The sequence below is a fragment of the Tremella mesenterica genome (assembly GCF_000271645.1).
Source record: "Tremella mesenterica DSM 1558 unplaced genomic scaffold TREMEscaffold_1, whole genome shotgun sequence".
Taxonomy (NCBI): Eukaryota; Fungi; Basidiomycota; class Tremellomycetes; order Tremellales; family Tremellaceae; genus Tremella; species Tremella mesenterica.
In genome coordinates this window covers 3,646,222-3,660,390 of record NW_006711225.1, presented here as the reverse complement: position 1 = coordinate 3,660,390, position 14,169 = coordinate 3,646,222, and the positions used below count along the sequence as shown (strand labels likewise).

Here is a 14,169-nt window from a genome sequence, read left to right as displayed (position 1 = left end):
AAAGGGTGATCCGGATGATTGACGAAAAGGAGGAGGCGGAGGTATATCAGGGATTGGAGGATGAAGAGGAGGATAAGAAAAACGACGGGAAGGAGGTTCATGTGTGTTTTGAGAGGGAGGGGGTACATCTTTGGGTTGAGAGGGTAAAGGTTGATGCGAAGGTCGAGGGGAAGTAGATCTGTTGGTTTTGTGAGTGGGATCACGAGGGTTGGATGGTTGGAGTGATCGAAATGGCTGAAATGGTCGAACAGGTTGGAACGGTTGAAATTCTCGAAATGGTTGAAATGGTGGAAATGGTGGAAATGGTTGGATGGTTGGAGTGATCGAAATGGCTGAAATGGTCGAACAGGTTGGAACGGTTGAAATGGTTGAATGGGTGGAATGGGTCGAGAAGGTTGAGAAGGTTGGATAGGTTGAGAGGGTTGAGAAATTTGAGAAGATTGAGAGGGTTGAGAAGGTTGAGAGGGTTGAAGAGGTTGAAGAGGTTGAAGAGGTTGAAGAGGTTGAAGAGGTTGAAGAGGTTGAAGAGGTTGAAGAGGTTGAAGAGGTTGAAGAGGTTGAAGAGGTTGAAGAGGTTGAAGAGGTTGAAGAGGTTGAAGAGGTTGAAGAGGTTGAAGAGGTTGAAGAGGTTGAAGAGGTTGAAGAGGTTGAAGAGGTTGAAGAGGTTGAAGAGGTTGAAGAGGTTGAAGAGGTTGAAGAGGTTGAAGAGGTTGAAGAGGTTGAATAGGTTCATAAGGTTCGAGAGGTGTCTGCTGATCTGGGATCTTCTCAGGGCTGTGATTATCTGTGCATTTAGATGACACCGAAGGGAGAGCGAGAAGAGCAGGTGAGGTGGATTCTTGTTGTATATCAGGAGTAAGAACCTCGATTGAAGTCTTTCCCCTCTCCCACCAAGATCGTTGAACACCATCATGATCTTCATCAAGTCGATCCGTCGATAGAGATTGCTCATGTTCATTTAGAGCAGATGATGCTAAGAGTAAAAGAGGATTCGGCTCAGATGATGTATCTTGAGGACTGTAAGAATTTCAGTAGCAATAATATTTCAGTATTGAACAAGTAAACTGAGAGAGAGGAGAGACAGTGAGGTTTTTTGTTCCAATGATACATCATGATATTTAGATGAAAGTTTGAGATGGAAAATCCATTATCGGTCGTTCTAAGGTATGAGCCCAGGATAGAGTTAAATGTATGAATCTTCGGGAGGGACGATAAGACTGTATGTAGAAGGGAAGGAGGAAAATGTGAAAGAGAAAGAAAACTTACCAGGGATTCGTATATTGGCCTTTATCAATTTGCTCTTGAGCAAGTTTCTCCACACGTCGGACAGCGTGTCCATGACGATGAGCGAGGAGGTTGTTTTCCTGTTTATTTAGCTGAGTACGTACATTGACCAAGTCAACTTCGAGCAAAGAGGGGGTGAAGGCGAGGTTAAGATCATATACTTTATCCCGCTATCACGAAAGATCAGTTGGGCATCGGATAGACCAACTTGTGGTTTTGAAAGAGAGAGAATGGAGGTTTGAAGCATGTCAAATATAAAAATATTGAGTTTTACGCAGAAAGAGGATGGGGGTCAGGATTTGGTAACGTACAGCTTCGAGCTCTCGACAGATCATTAACAGCGAGATGTATTGTTCTACTCATCAGTTTGAACCACCAATAATGGTGAAGAGACGAGACCGTGTATAAAGTTGGGGTACTTTGAGTGGATAGATAATGTGAGAAGTCTGAAAAGCTAGACTCACCCCTTAACTTGTCCTCATAATTCGCTTCGATGAGTATGAGCCTTGGTTGAGGTGCGGCTAGAGGTGGTAGAGGTGATTGAGAGGGTTGAGGTGGATGAAGTCGCTTTGCACTTGGTGGAGCTGACATCTTGGTTCAACCTTGACAATCTTCCCACAGCTCTCAGCGCTACCAAACAGAAGATGAGGTTATGAGAGAAGAGAAGAGGGTGAGAGGATTAAGTAGGTTTCATGATGGGACGAGATGCGATCGGTGGAAAACGAAAGTGACCTAAGTAACTTATAAATGACGATGATTAATCTCTCCTTCTTCCACCTTTCCTCTTGACCTCATATATTCCACTCACGGGTATCACCGATCACGAAACTGCTTTAAAGTCTATCAGGCAAGAAGAGACAATGTCTACATCACGATCCCCACCACTGCCAACCGTGGTGTATGACACCGAACGAGGTAGTCTATCTGCCCTATCGGATGATTCACTCTTGCCACCTGACATTGATAAATTACTGGCTGAGAAGAAAAGAAGATGGTATTCTTCATTAAGACAGTTTGAGCTGCCTAGACGATGGCAGATAGGACTTACTTGTCTCAGTATAACCTTATCTGCTTGTCAAGCGAATGGTGTGTATTGCTGGCCGACTTAGTGAGTTATCACCTCTTGCCTTTATCCACTTTCACTCCTCTTACCTCGTCATACGCTGGTCACTCTCATTCTGCAATTAACTCCCTTAGCATGTTATATCATATGCTGTGGACCAAACTCGTCTGTGGATTGCGAATATCCAAGGATCTTGCTGCGGTTGAACAAACTAAGTGTGGAATGATGTGAATCAAAACTCAAAGCTGACCCCAAGTGGCCCAGTCGTAGCCAAACAACTCAGTCTCACTGGTTCACAAGCTCAAACCATAGTTGTGGGAGGTATTCTCGGAGTATACATTATGGCTGCTCCATTGGGTTCTCTGACAGATCGTTATGGAGTGAGAGTGTGAGTATTGCGTCACAACGCAAGTTGACGGCTGACGGTGGGTCAGAGGTTCAGCAGTCTCAGCCGCTCTAGCAGCATTAGGTTATTTATCTTTCGCCGTATTATTGTCGACTTTAGAACCTGGAGCGACGTATGCTCATCTATGGTTGACAGCTGCGTATTTTTGTGTCGGAGCGGCGACTGTTGGATCTTATTTCGCATGTTTGACATGTGGTACGTTTCTCGTATCTTCCCTTCCCATACTCATTCATCTTCCAATTCACTCAACTTGCTCCGCAACGTCGAAATTCTCGTTTGGAGTACTACGACTTGAGAATTAAAGAAAATGAAGTTTCAAGTGTACTTACTACAAGCTTCATTATCCTTCCCTTCTCACCCCACATTATCCCTTTCTGTCCCTCTTTCCCTACTTGGACTTTCATCCCTCGTCCTCTCTTCATTCTCCTCTTTACCCATATTCTCCTCATCCTCCGAATTAGACCCTCGAAAATTTCTAATCTTCCTCGGTATTCTTTCCCCCTCTGTAAACCTCTTCGCAGCTTTGTTCATGCGTGTCATCCCTCCTTCTAACTCATTACCCGACTCTCCTAATCTCGGACCGACATCACCTCTGATGCAAAGTTTTCATGGCGAATTTCTCAGTCAAAGTTTACATCTCGATGAAAGAACTCCTCTTCTCATCGGTGGACCTGATGCTGCTTTACAAGAGATAGAAGAAGTTGGTCGAGAAATCAAATGGACAGCATGGGGTTTGTTCAAAGATTGGGAAGGTTTTTGGGTATTTGGATTGGTTTTAGCACTTTGTATCGGTCCGGTATGTTTTTTTTCTCTTCTTACCTTCACCTTTCACCATTCACTTAACAGTTATCACCAGTAGAATACAAGTATCAGAAATGGTAAGACTGATGAAGCCAGAGTGAAACTATAATAGCTTCAATCGGTTCTATTCTCACTTCTCTACTTCCATCAACAACATCCCTCACTCCTTCTTCATCAATATCATTCCTATCGCAATTTACCATTCTCACACAACCATCAGCTTTGTCATTAAGGAACAAACACGTTTACATACTTTCTTTCTCTGGAACTATCTCACGTCTTTTAACAGGTTTCATAGCGGATAGATTATCCCCACCACTCGTAGCTATCCCAAATCCGGCATACAAACCTGACGGAGAACCAGATTCAAGGTCAGGTTCAAGTTCAAGTGACGATATCCCACCACATTTGTTCGTAAGACAAAAACCTGTCATTGTATCTCGATCGGTATACGCAGGGATATGTGGTATTCTTTTGGCTGGTGTTTTCGCTTGGTCAGCTGGTTGGTTGGAGTCTGAGCGAGGTCTTTGGGTTTTAAGTGCTGGGACTGGAGCATTGTATGGATCTTTGTTCACTCTTTCCGTGAGTTTTGACCTTACCTCTTTACCCTACCTCGTCTTAATTCATCATGTCATGGTTACCCACCCAGGAGTACTCATATTACTTCCTAGCCATTCGTCTTTTTCTTCGTGTGTATCGAAGGACATATGATTCGTCGTCATGGGAGATATGGAGGACGAATACAAATGCTGAATTACAACACAGCCCGCGATTGTCTCTGCCCACTTTGGTCCCACAAACTTCGGTTTGGCATGGGGTATGGTATCTTATTTCGCTGCTCTCGGTTCTGTCTTATTCTCGGTGAGTGATCTTTTTTCCTCTTCCCATCACTTTCTTACCCGACTCATCAAAATAACCATCTATCATCGTCATCTCCCAAACGAGATCCTAAACCGACATGAAAGCAGAGGTACGCTCAACCACAACCCTTGCACCTTGAGTCAAGAGAATATTCCAATCACTGAGAAAGTCAAGAATGTTTCACTGACTCACAGTACCTCTACGCATTCATATCTGAATCTCAAGCGGAACAACTTTCTCCTACTCAATGTTACGGTCCTCATTGTTTCCGAACAACCCTCTACGTTTCTGCTATCTGTTGTGTAGGTAGTGCAATAGGTTTTGTTTTTATAGGTAGACGATGGAACGTCTAATCTCAACTACTACACGTTCTCTCTTATTGTACGAACAATGAAATTGATCAGGTCATACCACTATGCATAAACATGCAAATGTCATTAGGACGTCATGATCATTTAATCATTCTGTTGGAGGTGCCGGAGAGGGTGTTTTGGAAGGAGTGGCGGTTTTGCCTTTGGTAGCTAGGAGACCTTGAAACTGATCGTCAGCGTACACAGATATCGGATATATTCAGATTGTCTCATAGCGAAGGAGAGAGTCTTGCAATTAGAAAGATCAATCTGTTTGAGATTTTGAATATGCGGCTTTGGTAGTAGGAAGAATGTATGGAAAGAAGGATAGAAAGAGAGGGACATACGAAATTGTGCAAAGCTTCGTTAGGTACAGCTCCGGGATTCGAACCTGGTGATAGTGGTCCACCAGGACGAGTGGAGTCCTGTTTCTCAGCATTAACTCTTTCTTCTTCCGCAACATGACACTCGTGAAATGTGAAAATCAAATGCCTCAAGAAAAGGGGGGGAACACTATGTCCGACCAGCTTTCTATCTCTATCTTTCCACCGCGTCACCCATATGACCAGGCGTCAGATGTCAGGTGTCGACTTATCTGAAGAATAGGTATCTTGTCTTACCGATCAAGGAAAAAAAGAAGAATATTGGAAGAAGAATATTGGATTTCAGACGTAAAGATAATCAAATGATAAATATGACTCACCTTCCTTCCCAACCTCGCAAATTTTTCTTTCAACTCTTCAGCAGAACCTCCCATCTCATTGATAACCTTCTCTACTCCAGGTAAGTTCAATCCCCCATTACCCATAGGTCCCACGACTCCTCCCATACCTGAGAAAGTCCCCCCGGATGACGAAGGTGTCAGATTTGGACCGACAGTTTCGGTCGAAGCTGATGCCGTGAGGGCTGAACGGAATTGTTGTCGAGGATCTAATCTATTAGGATCACGCATGAGGAGGTCTAATTGTCTAGAGAGGAAATTTTGTTCAGGTTCGACTGTGGTGGTTATTGATGTATTTGTTGAAGGCTAAGCGTGAGCAATTATTCATTTTTGGTATAGAAAGTCAATATTTCATTACTTGACCAATTGGCCAAGGTTGGAGCTTGTCTCGCGATTCGGCATATTCTAAAAGAAGCAGAGATGAACTCTTTGAAAGTAGCCTCTCAGCCGACAGGAACTTCTTGAGTGGTCAAGTGAGGTGAAGATGGAAAGTGTTTTTGAGATCAAGATGCGTCAGGCAAGAGGATGAGAGAGACTTGATGCCTCACCTTCGGACCTCTCTCAGTATCAGGTATCATTCCTTCCCATAAATCCTCCACATCTTCCTCTTCACCATCTTCCACCTCTTTGGTTTCTCCCTTTGCTACCTCCGCAGCTCTGTTTAGCCCAACTTCCCAAGCTTTGGCAACGCGAGCTGGATCAAAACCCTCGCGCAAGACGTTAATCTTACCCCATGAATCCCACCCACTGGGGACCATCACGGCGTCTCTATCCAGAACATTGGCCCGATGAGGGAATGGGAATCGAGAGGTGGGAACAGGGGTATTTGATTCTGTGGGCGAGTGAAGAGAAGGAGGGGTGGTGTAGAGACGGTGAAGGAGGTAAGTACGGAGGAGGGTATATGTTTGAGGTTGAGTGGGTGCAGTATAGAATAAAGCTGCGCCGTCTGCTAGTCAGCTCAGTCTCACATGACTTGATTACCGAGCTGGCGATGGAAGGATCCCTCATGACTTCTTAAGTCCAGTAGACACCAAGCCACGGGATGGGGCGTTTGCAAGAATGGAGTCATCAGTATCGTAAGACTCACACGCCAGACACAGAGTTCTCAAAACTTGTTGTATCCAATCCGTCCTCTCTTCCCATCCAGCACCTTTCATCCCAATCTCGTCCCCTACAGTATCCATCAGATCTGCTTTCGTACAAACCACCACAATGGGTATACCAAGTCTGTCCTATCAGCTTCTCCTCTGAAAGCACATCAGACGCACTGGTTCAGAGTCAACGTCCCCGGACCAAGTGGTAATAATGGTCCTGCGCCATAAGCCGCCAGGCCAGAGCTGGTCGATGTTGCAGGCTCAGAGTAATGCTGCAAGTGACTTTGGACTGAAAGTCAGTTTGTGCCACTGTAGTCCTTGGAGGAGACATACGTCTGTCTCGCATTTCTTCAGCTTCGCCTTGCTCGGTTGATGATTCGACCCATTTGTCTATCCATGCTAGCCATGTGAGCAGCTCGCGGACCTGGAGCATGAGCATTGCTTTATGATCCCGGCGCGAAGTACATGAGGACCCAAAGTGGGCCGTAGAGCGTTGACAATTACAGGTGAAAGGGCGGAGCAGAGATGAAACATACCATCAAAGACGGCTTGGTCCAATCGAGAAGAATGACAACAGCTGTATCTTGCAAAGAGTTTGGTGGTAATGAAGCAGGTACCAATTTCAAAAGGTTTTCAGCTGAGCTAGGTGGGTAAAAGACTGATAAAGGTGGTGCTGATTCTAACCATGAGCTATCTCTCTAACTCACTTCCTTCAACATCCAGTCCTCTTTGCGGAGGATGACATGAACATGGTCATACTCGGATGTGCAAATCATGAAATAGGTACGCACAATCCACATAAACTCTAGTGGGAACGGAAGAATAACAGATATAAACGTACGAGCAGGCGTGAAAAGGTAGAGAGCATGAAGATGAAGTCTCATACGAAGAACGAAACTTACCTTCATCACCTTCATCCCTCATTTCTAAAACTTCATACCCCAATGCCAAAGCGGTGGTCTTTGAAACTTTCCTCGGTTTATGTTTGTTGGATATTGTTGAAGATAATTTATCTAACAGAAATCGTCTTCCACGATGTTTTTCGGCTAATCGTAAGTCTACATATCCTAACCGAAAATTCCACCTTTCTCGAACTTATCGAGGACGTGATGATAGTGTATGAATCGATGAATCAAATGTCACGATAGAGACGTTATGACATTACATGAAACGATGAACCTCCAAGTCGAGGTCAAGACACAGACGTAGTTGACAATGTATGAGCAACCCGAGTCAAAAGTACATGATACAGATGTCAAAAACCCGACTCGTAGACGTATCTCCTGACCAGAATGAAGAAACAAATCAAAGAACAAAAAATGAGGGGTATATGATCTTCTAAATGGTTTGAGACGATATGCAAAGTGTCAAGTGACAAATAACAACGAAGATATTTCAATGGTCAATGATCGATGATCATTCGATAGATATAATGGTGACACACAGATATATCAAGTTTTTGAGAAAAGAAATTACAGTTCAACTCACATAACAAAAGAACATTCTTCCTTTTCAAACCTTTCTGTCTATCTGCTTCACTCAATATCTCACTCCATAAATTCCCTTGAGTTGTCAACTTGGAAGAACCGGCTGTGGGTGAAGGTAAGTTCATCTTTGTTTCCTTTTGTTATTTCCCTCACTTCTTTACTGTCTGTCGTCTTTATACTTGTTGAGAGTTTGTGGGTATTTGATTTGTTATTCGATTATATCGAGGGTTGGAAAAGATCAATAAGTCATGAGAACAGGTACTTTTGAGAGTTAGAGGAAGAGAAGGAATGTCAAAGCGTAACTCTGCCCAGCGAATTTTGATCCCGACGCGTCTCCCGTGAGTGACATCCCACACCATAGCAAAATGGGTGGTGGGAAATGACAACGGGTGGGTGGGATGATGAGGTTAAAGGAGATAGCATAGGTTTCATTGCGAGTATCTTAGAAGAAGAAGATGAGAGAATTATGCAAGTATTCTTTGAATGTATAAAGACGAGAAGAAATCCCAATCAACATGCATTTACTTGAGCACCCCTTCTACTAGTACTTACACATTTACACCATCCAACAAATCCCAACAAATTTGTTATCGACAACTCAATAATCATATTGTTCATACCCATAAGCTGAGACTTGATACCCTCCTCCTTGATAATACATGCCTCCTCCGTTCATCCCATTAACTCCATTCCCATTCATACCGTTCTGACCCGCGGCATAAGGGTTGTAATGTGTCGAAGGATATTGTACATTCGCATTGATCGAATTAACACGAGCATACTGAGTTTCAACCTTATCTTTATCGACTGGACGTCGGATTGATATTTTCTGACCTTTTTGAGCGGGGACAAAGTATTCCGAAGTTAAATTATTAGGTATGATACCTTGTTGCATCTGCATATTCATAGGCATGGGTGTGTAAGGTGATGGTGATCTGGTGTCGTATTGTTGAGGAAAGAACATGGGTGGTGAAGGGACAGGTACAGGCGCAGAGAAAGAAGAACGAGGTTGAAATTCTTGAGCGTAATATATTTCTTCATTTCTTTGAGCATATGGGTTAACATGAGGATGAGATATGAGTGGTGGAGTTGGGGAATAGTATTCTGCTGGTGGGAAAGAACCGGTGTGTTGTTGTGAAAAAGCACCAGAGGATAGAGAACCGGTGTTGTTTGCTGTGAGATATGGTTGAGGGGAAGGATGGGTCGAGCCTTGATATGGTTGACCGGGGACGAATGAGGGAGGAAGTTGGGAAATTGGAGGGAGACGTGAGATTTGAGAAAGGGTAGAAGACGGTGGAGCGGAAGGGGCGGATGTGACGGAGGGAACAGGTTGTACGGAAGGAACGTGAGGGGAAGGAGCAGCGGATGTTGTGGAGGGAAGAGCAGTCAAAGCCCTGGATTGGGATATCTGGTTCGAACTGGATGTCGGTGCAGTAGGAATGGAAATTGTCGTGCTTGCCGTAGATCCAGGTAGACGTATAGTGACACCAGATGATGCCAGAAGTTTCTCAGCGGTAGGAGCAGTCGAATTCGCTTCAGCAAATTTGTCAACAGCAGGAAGAGATGTTACAAGTGAATCTGTTTTGGACAGTGGTGAGGGTTCAGTATGGTTTTGGGCCGCGATCATGTTTCTCGCTACAGGTTGGAAAGGTCGATGAGGACCAAAGCCAGCCAGGTGAGGGAATCCACGTTGATTTCTACCTCGACCTCTACCTCGTAAAAAAGGATTGAAAGGAACTTGAACTTCTGTAGCCAGCTGTGCTTCGAATCCCTCATGTCCCCACTTCTTCTCTGAGCGCAACACGGGTGGCTGAGATTTAGGTACATCGGGCTTCTCCTCGACAGGCTGCTCTGGAATCTCGATTTTCGCCTCTGCTTCGGCCTTTGCCTTGGCTTCAGCTCGTTGACGTTCACGTTGCTCCAATTCCCGTTCTAACTCGTCCATTCGTAAACCGCCACCGCTCGAGACTTGCGGTTGAAGCTCTGCTTGTGGGTATCGTTGATGTGCCCTGTTCTCGCCTGGTCTAAACATGTTTGCCATTCCCCTACCTCTTCCTCGGAAACCACCACGCATACCTCCGCGAGGTAAGAAGCGCCCGCGCCCATACTCGTTCGATTGCCTGAAATCGTTCATCTCTCCCACCGCCCCGCTTTCCGACGGCAACCCTTGGTCATGCGTCCAGAAGCCACCGCCACGAGATTTAGAAGCTGAATCTTGAGGTTGAACTTCGCGATTGCTAGTTCTTCCGTTTCGAGGTTGTCCGGCAGGGGTCGCAGAGAGATTTGACGTGGGCCGCTGTATTGTAGTAATGGAACTATCGATAGTCAATGCGGATGTCGGAGTGATGAGTGAATCGACTGAGTGTTGATCATTCTTCGACCCATTCGTATGAGCCTGAGTAGTTGCGGTGACGTGAGAATCACCCTTGCTTGCTAGTTTTGCCGCTTGGCGTTCCTTTTTCTTCAATTCACGTTTCGCTTTCGATTTTTCCTTCTGTTTGGCCTTTCGAGCCGCAATACGTTCTTCATCCTGCTTTGTCCGTTCCTTTTTCTCTTTCCCGTTCCCATTCTCCATTTTCGCCACATTCGCAATTTTGTTCAAGTCGCCAAAGGACACAACTTCGGTGGGTTGCTCGGTCGAATCGGTCCATCCTAGAGGTGTAGTAGATTTGGCATCGGCAAATATTGGTTTACTCAAAGTCTCAGTGGTCTTCTGTGGCGAAGCAGAAGAAGCTGGTGAAACATGTTTGTCACCTTCTTGACCCTCGTCATCTGAGGTAAGAGAGGCGTCGTCGTCAGTGTCATTGTCATCTGTATCTGACGCTTGATCACCTTCCGACTCGTCTGACGCCGCAACACGACGACGTGGTTTAGGTTTCCGACTTTTCTTCGATTTGACTTTCGGAGGATTAGAAGGTTGCAAGGAGTTAGGAGGAGAGGAAGGGACGGTCAAAGGGATATCGGCTTGAGGTATTTGTTGTTCTTTTGTAGGATTGGTAGTGACATCGCTCATTTCTGTCGATAAGCACATATTCGCCACAGGGAAGAGAATGAATTACTCACGATTGGTCGTACAGGAGGCAAAACGTGAAGAGTATATGAGAATGAATTGGTTGAAGTGGTACCAATGACACTTATAGTTTGAACAAATGTGAAAAAGAAAGAGAAAAGAGTCCGAAAAAGTATCTATAAATATGTTTGTTTTTGTTCGTTTCTACTGATCAGCACTTTTATAAACACGGGTGGGATATGAATGTGATGTGACCGAAAGGGGCGAGGTGTGTGACATTGAGTGATATAGTAAAACGTCACAAGATCGACGGTTTAACTGATGAAATTTCAGTCGCCACCCATTCAACCTCCACTCGACTTGTCACCCCTCAGAACTCTTCGAAATCCCACTTTACGACTCATCATCATGCCATCTTCTCATCTCTAGACGGTCAAGGTATGAGTAGGAGAAAAAGAGACTTACTTGTTGTAATGCTTGGTCGTATCGTAAGGGAGGAAGAGACCAAGGGAAGGAACAGTCGAGATGCAAGATTTAAAGTGAGGGTGTCGAATAAGACTTACATCGAGCTTACAAGAAGACAATACGCCTGGTGAAAAAAGACAAAAATTTAATTTTACCCTCCATCGACCTATCGACAACTAGACCAAGATACCTCCCTTTCACACTTCCCTCCCTATCGGGAAAGATGTGGATTACTATCAACTACTCCAACTACCCACAACAGCCTCGACTGACGAGATTTTACGAGCGTATAAACGACTAGCATTGATTCATCATCCCGACAAATCCAGTCCGAACCACCCCCCAATACCTGCCGCCTCTAATCAAAGACCTTTCTTAGCACAGAATGGGTCTACTAGGATCGATTTTCGTTTATTGAACGAGGCCAAATACGTTCTATCCGATCCTCACAGAAGGGCGGAATACGATGCTACACTGATCATACATCAAGGTCAAGGTGAGTTTGCCTTGCATCAGTAACTGTCCGATACAAGCTAATCGGTAGCTCGGCAAGAGACTGAACAAGGTCCACATATATCTCATCAAGTCTCCTTGGAGGATTTTATCCCATATTACACCGACAATTGCGATATGAAAAATCACGATAAATCGCCGGTTGGATATGAAGGTGGTGGGGAAGAGGAGGAGGTTGAGGGTCTGGAGAAGGAAGTGGAATATTGGACGTATCCATGCAGGTGCTCGGGTCAGTTTAGAATCACTAGAGAGGATTTAGAAGAAGGTGTGGACGTTGTGGGGTGTGCTGGATGTGGAGAGTGGGTAAAAGTGTTGTATGAGGTGTTGGAGGATGGTCCGTAGTTCATCAGCACTACAAGTACTGGCATTTTTGCATCCTTTTGAGATGAAGGTAAATCACTAACACAACGAGGATGAGGCTTGTCTGCACGTCTGCATCTTCAATGTCTGGATAGTCATTCGCTCTTGTGATGAGGTGGCTAGACCTACTTATCCCACCCGTCTATACTCTAGATCCAGTCCCAGTTGGTGGCAATTGTCCATGAAAATTCTGCCGTTCTCCCCGGCCACAACTCACTCTCTGCTATCTCTCTTTCCTCCAACTTTGTACTTCTTCCTGCTCATCCTCTCCTACCCTCCTCACTATGCTCCGTCTATCCACCCGTTATCTAATATCTCGACACCCCATACGTCCATTTCACACCTCATACCCCACCACAATCAAAATCCGTCATTCCTCACCTTCCGACCCTCCTTCTCCTGCTGAAAAACCTCCAAATGTCCCGGAAGACATTATTCCCTCTCCACCCTTCGAACCTGAAGTTTACTCTCCTTCATCTACACCAACCTCCTTCTCCTCATCCTCCTCTACTTCAGGAGAGACTACATCCTCCGATCCTCCCTCAAATGCGACAGAGATCCCATTGGAACCTCCTACAACTCCGGATTTGTCCAAATTGCCTTCATTAGACATCGACCCCGAGGCTGCTTTACCAGAACCATCACAGGATAAAGATGAAACGAGTCAGAGGACTAGAGCGGGGAAGAAAGAATATGTTTCGAGTATCGATCGTCAACGTAGAATGTGGGTGAGGATAGGGATGACTAGTCTTGTCATTGGAGGTTTGGGAGCTGCTTGGTATATAGATCAAAAGGATGGTGAGACGGTGAGTCAACCTCTTATAAACTTTAAGATAATCAAATCAAGTCACCAGACTAACGTTCAGACCAATACTACTCATTGGACCAGATTCAAAACAAACCTCTCCGAGATGTTAGACGTTTTCAATAAACCAGCATTCAAAACACTTCTCCCAGATCCTCTTCCAGCACCACATCAAAGACCTTACACTTTGATCGTTGATCTAGAGGGACTTTTAGTTTCTTCTACTTGGGATAGGGTGCATGGATGGAGAACAGCCAAAAGACCTGGAGTGGATTACTTTTTAGGATATTTGAGTCAATTTTATGAAATTGTTTTGTTCACTTCTCAACCTCTTTACGTGGGTTATATTTTTTCTTCTCTCTCACACAAGTGATTCATATTCCCAATTCCTCGCACACTTTTAGTGTCTGCTGACTTTGATGTGTGTTGAAACCTTGTGTGGATCACAGTCAACGTGGGCGGAAGATGGACAGGTGGGGATGGATTTTGAGCTGACATCATAGACTGCCGCACCCGTAGCAGAGAAACTTGACCCTTTTACTAGTTACTTACCTTACAAATTGTTCAGAGAGTCGACTCGTTATGTCGATGGTAAAGTTGTCAAGGTATGTTTAATCTTGATTCTAGTACCTCTACTCCCCTTCAAGTCCTCGCACTTCATGATCCCATTTATTGCCCTCGTCCCCTTTTCGGTTTCTCATCTAACCTGTACTCTGTTGCCCTATATCTAGTCAGCCTTCTACCCTCAATCACGCTTTGGAAGTCAAAGTATAGTCTAACCTTCAGGATTTATCATACCTCAATCGAGATCTATCCAAGGTAATCGTGTTAGACACCAACTCTGAGCATACTGCTTTACAACCTGACAACGCTATAATAGTCAAGCCGTGGACTGGGGAGAGAGGAGATCATGGATTGGTTGATATGATACCATTTCTTGAATGTCAGT

General features: G+C 44.8%; 7 protein-coding genes across 7 annotated transcripts in view; 4 read left to right on the top strand and 3 right to left on the bottom strand.

Moving 5' to 3' along the window:
• Window positions 1-230: 230 nt before the first annotated feature.
• TREMEDRAFT_59151 (uncharacterized protein) lies at window positions 231-800 on the top strand (the record flags this gene model as incomplete). The annotated part of the gene is made up of 2 exons (XM_007001471.1): window positions 231-319; window positions 350-800. The coding sequence occupies 2 exons, from the start codon at window positions 231-233 to the stop codon at window positions 798-800; spliced, it is 540 nt and encodes a 179-aa protein (XP_007001533.1).
• Window positions 801-1,183: 383 nt separating this feature from the next.
• On the bottom strand, window positions 1,184-1,875 carry TREMEDRAFT_59150 (uncharacterized protein; the record flags this gene model as incomplete). Its single annotated transcript, XM_007001470.1, has 4 exons — window positions 1,184-1,217; window positions 1,267-1,364; window positions 1,596-1,639; window positions 1,749-1,875. The coding sequence occupies 4 exons, from the start codon at window positions 1,873-1,875 to the stop codon at window positions 1,184-1,186; spliced, it is 303 nt and encodes a 100-aa protein (XP_007001532.1).
• Window positions 1,876-2,074: 199 nt separating this feature from the next.
• On the top strand, window positions 2,075-4,849 carry TREMEDRAFT_72956 (uncharacterized protein). The gene is made up of 7 exons (XM_007002119.1): window positions 2,075-2,392; window positions 2,604-2,735; window positions 2,782-2,948; window positions 3,089-3,549; window positions 3,651-4,136; window positions 4,320-4,415; window positions 4,610-4,849. The coding sequence occupies exons 1-7, from the start codon at window positions 2,145-2,147 to the stop codon at window positions 4,766-4,768; spliced, it is 1,749 nt and encodes a 582-aa protein (XP_007002181.1). The 5' UTR covers window positions 2,075-2,144; the 3' UTR covers window positions 4,769-4,849.
• Window positions 4,850-4,874: 25 nt separating this feature from the next.
• On the bottom strand, window positions 4,875-8,192 carry TREMEDRAFT_59148 (uncharacterized protein; the record flags this gene model as incomplete). Its single annotated transcript, XM_007001469.1, has 10 exons — window positions 4,875-4,952; window positions 5,113-5,190; window positions 5,469-5,792; window positions 6,035-6,432; window positions 6,574-6,713; window positions 6,755-6,869; window positions 6,914-7,004; window positions 7,117-7,259; window positions 7,483-7,626; window positions 8,069-8,192. The coding sequence occupies 10 exons, from the start codon at window positions 8,190-8,192 to the stop codon at window positions 4,875-4,877; spliced, it is 1,635 nt and encodes a 544-aa protein (XP_007001531.1).
• A 473-nt stretch (window positions 8,193-8,665) lies between these two features.
• On the bottom strand, window positions 8,666-11,098 carry TREMEDRAFT_59147 (uncharacterized protein; the record flags this gene model as incomplete). Its single annotated transcript, XM_007001468.1, has 1 exon — window positions 8,666-11,098. The coding sequence occupies one exon, from the start codon at window positions 11,096-11,098 to the stop codon at window positions 8,666-8,668; it is 2,433 nt and encodes an 810-aa protein (XP_007001530.1).
• Window positions 11,099-11,767: 669 nt separating this feature from the next.
• Window positions 11,768-12,397, top strand: TREMEDRAFT_24284 (uncharacterized protein; the record flags this gene model as incomplete). Its single annotated transcript, XM_007000420.1, has 2 exons — window positions 11,768-12,038; window positions 12,210-12,397. Coding segments are annotated over 2 exons (459 nt in total), but the record flags the coding sequence as incomplete, so codon positions are not given.
• A 283-nt stretch (window positions 12,398-12,680) lies between these two features.
• TREMEDRAFT_70879 (uncharacterized protein) overlaps window positions 12,681-14,169 on the top strand; it is a 3,017-nt gene continuing 1,528 nt past the window's right edge. Inside the window, exons 1-4 of the mRNA XM_007002000.1 lie at window positions 12,681-13,221; window positions 13,282-13,557; window positions 13,724-13,825; window positions 14,007-14,163. Coding sequence (XP_007002062.1) covers window positions 12,700-13,221; window positions 13,282-13,557; window positions 13,724-13,825; window positions 14,007-14,163 — 1,057 coding nt within the window. The 5' untranslated portion in view covers window positions 12,681-12,699. The remainder of the gene's footprint in view (window positions 13,222-13,281; window positions 13,558-13,723; window positions 13,826-14,006; window positions 14,164-14,169) is intronic.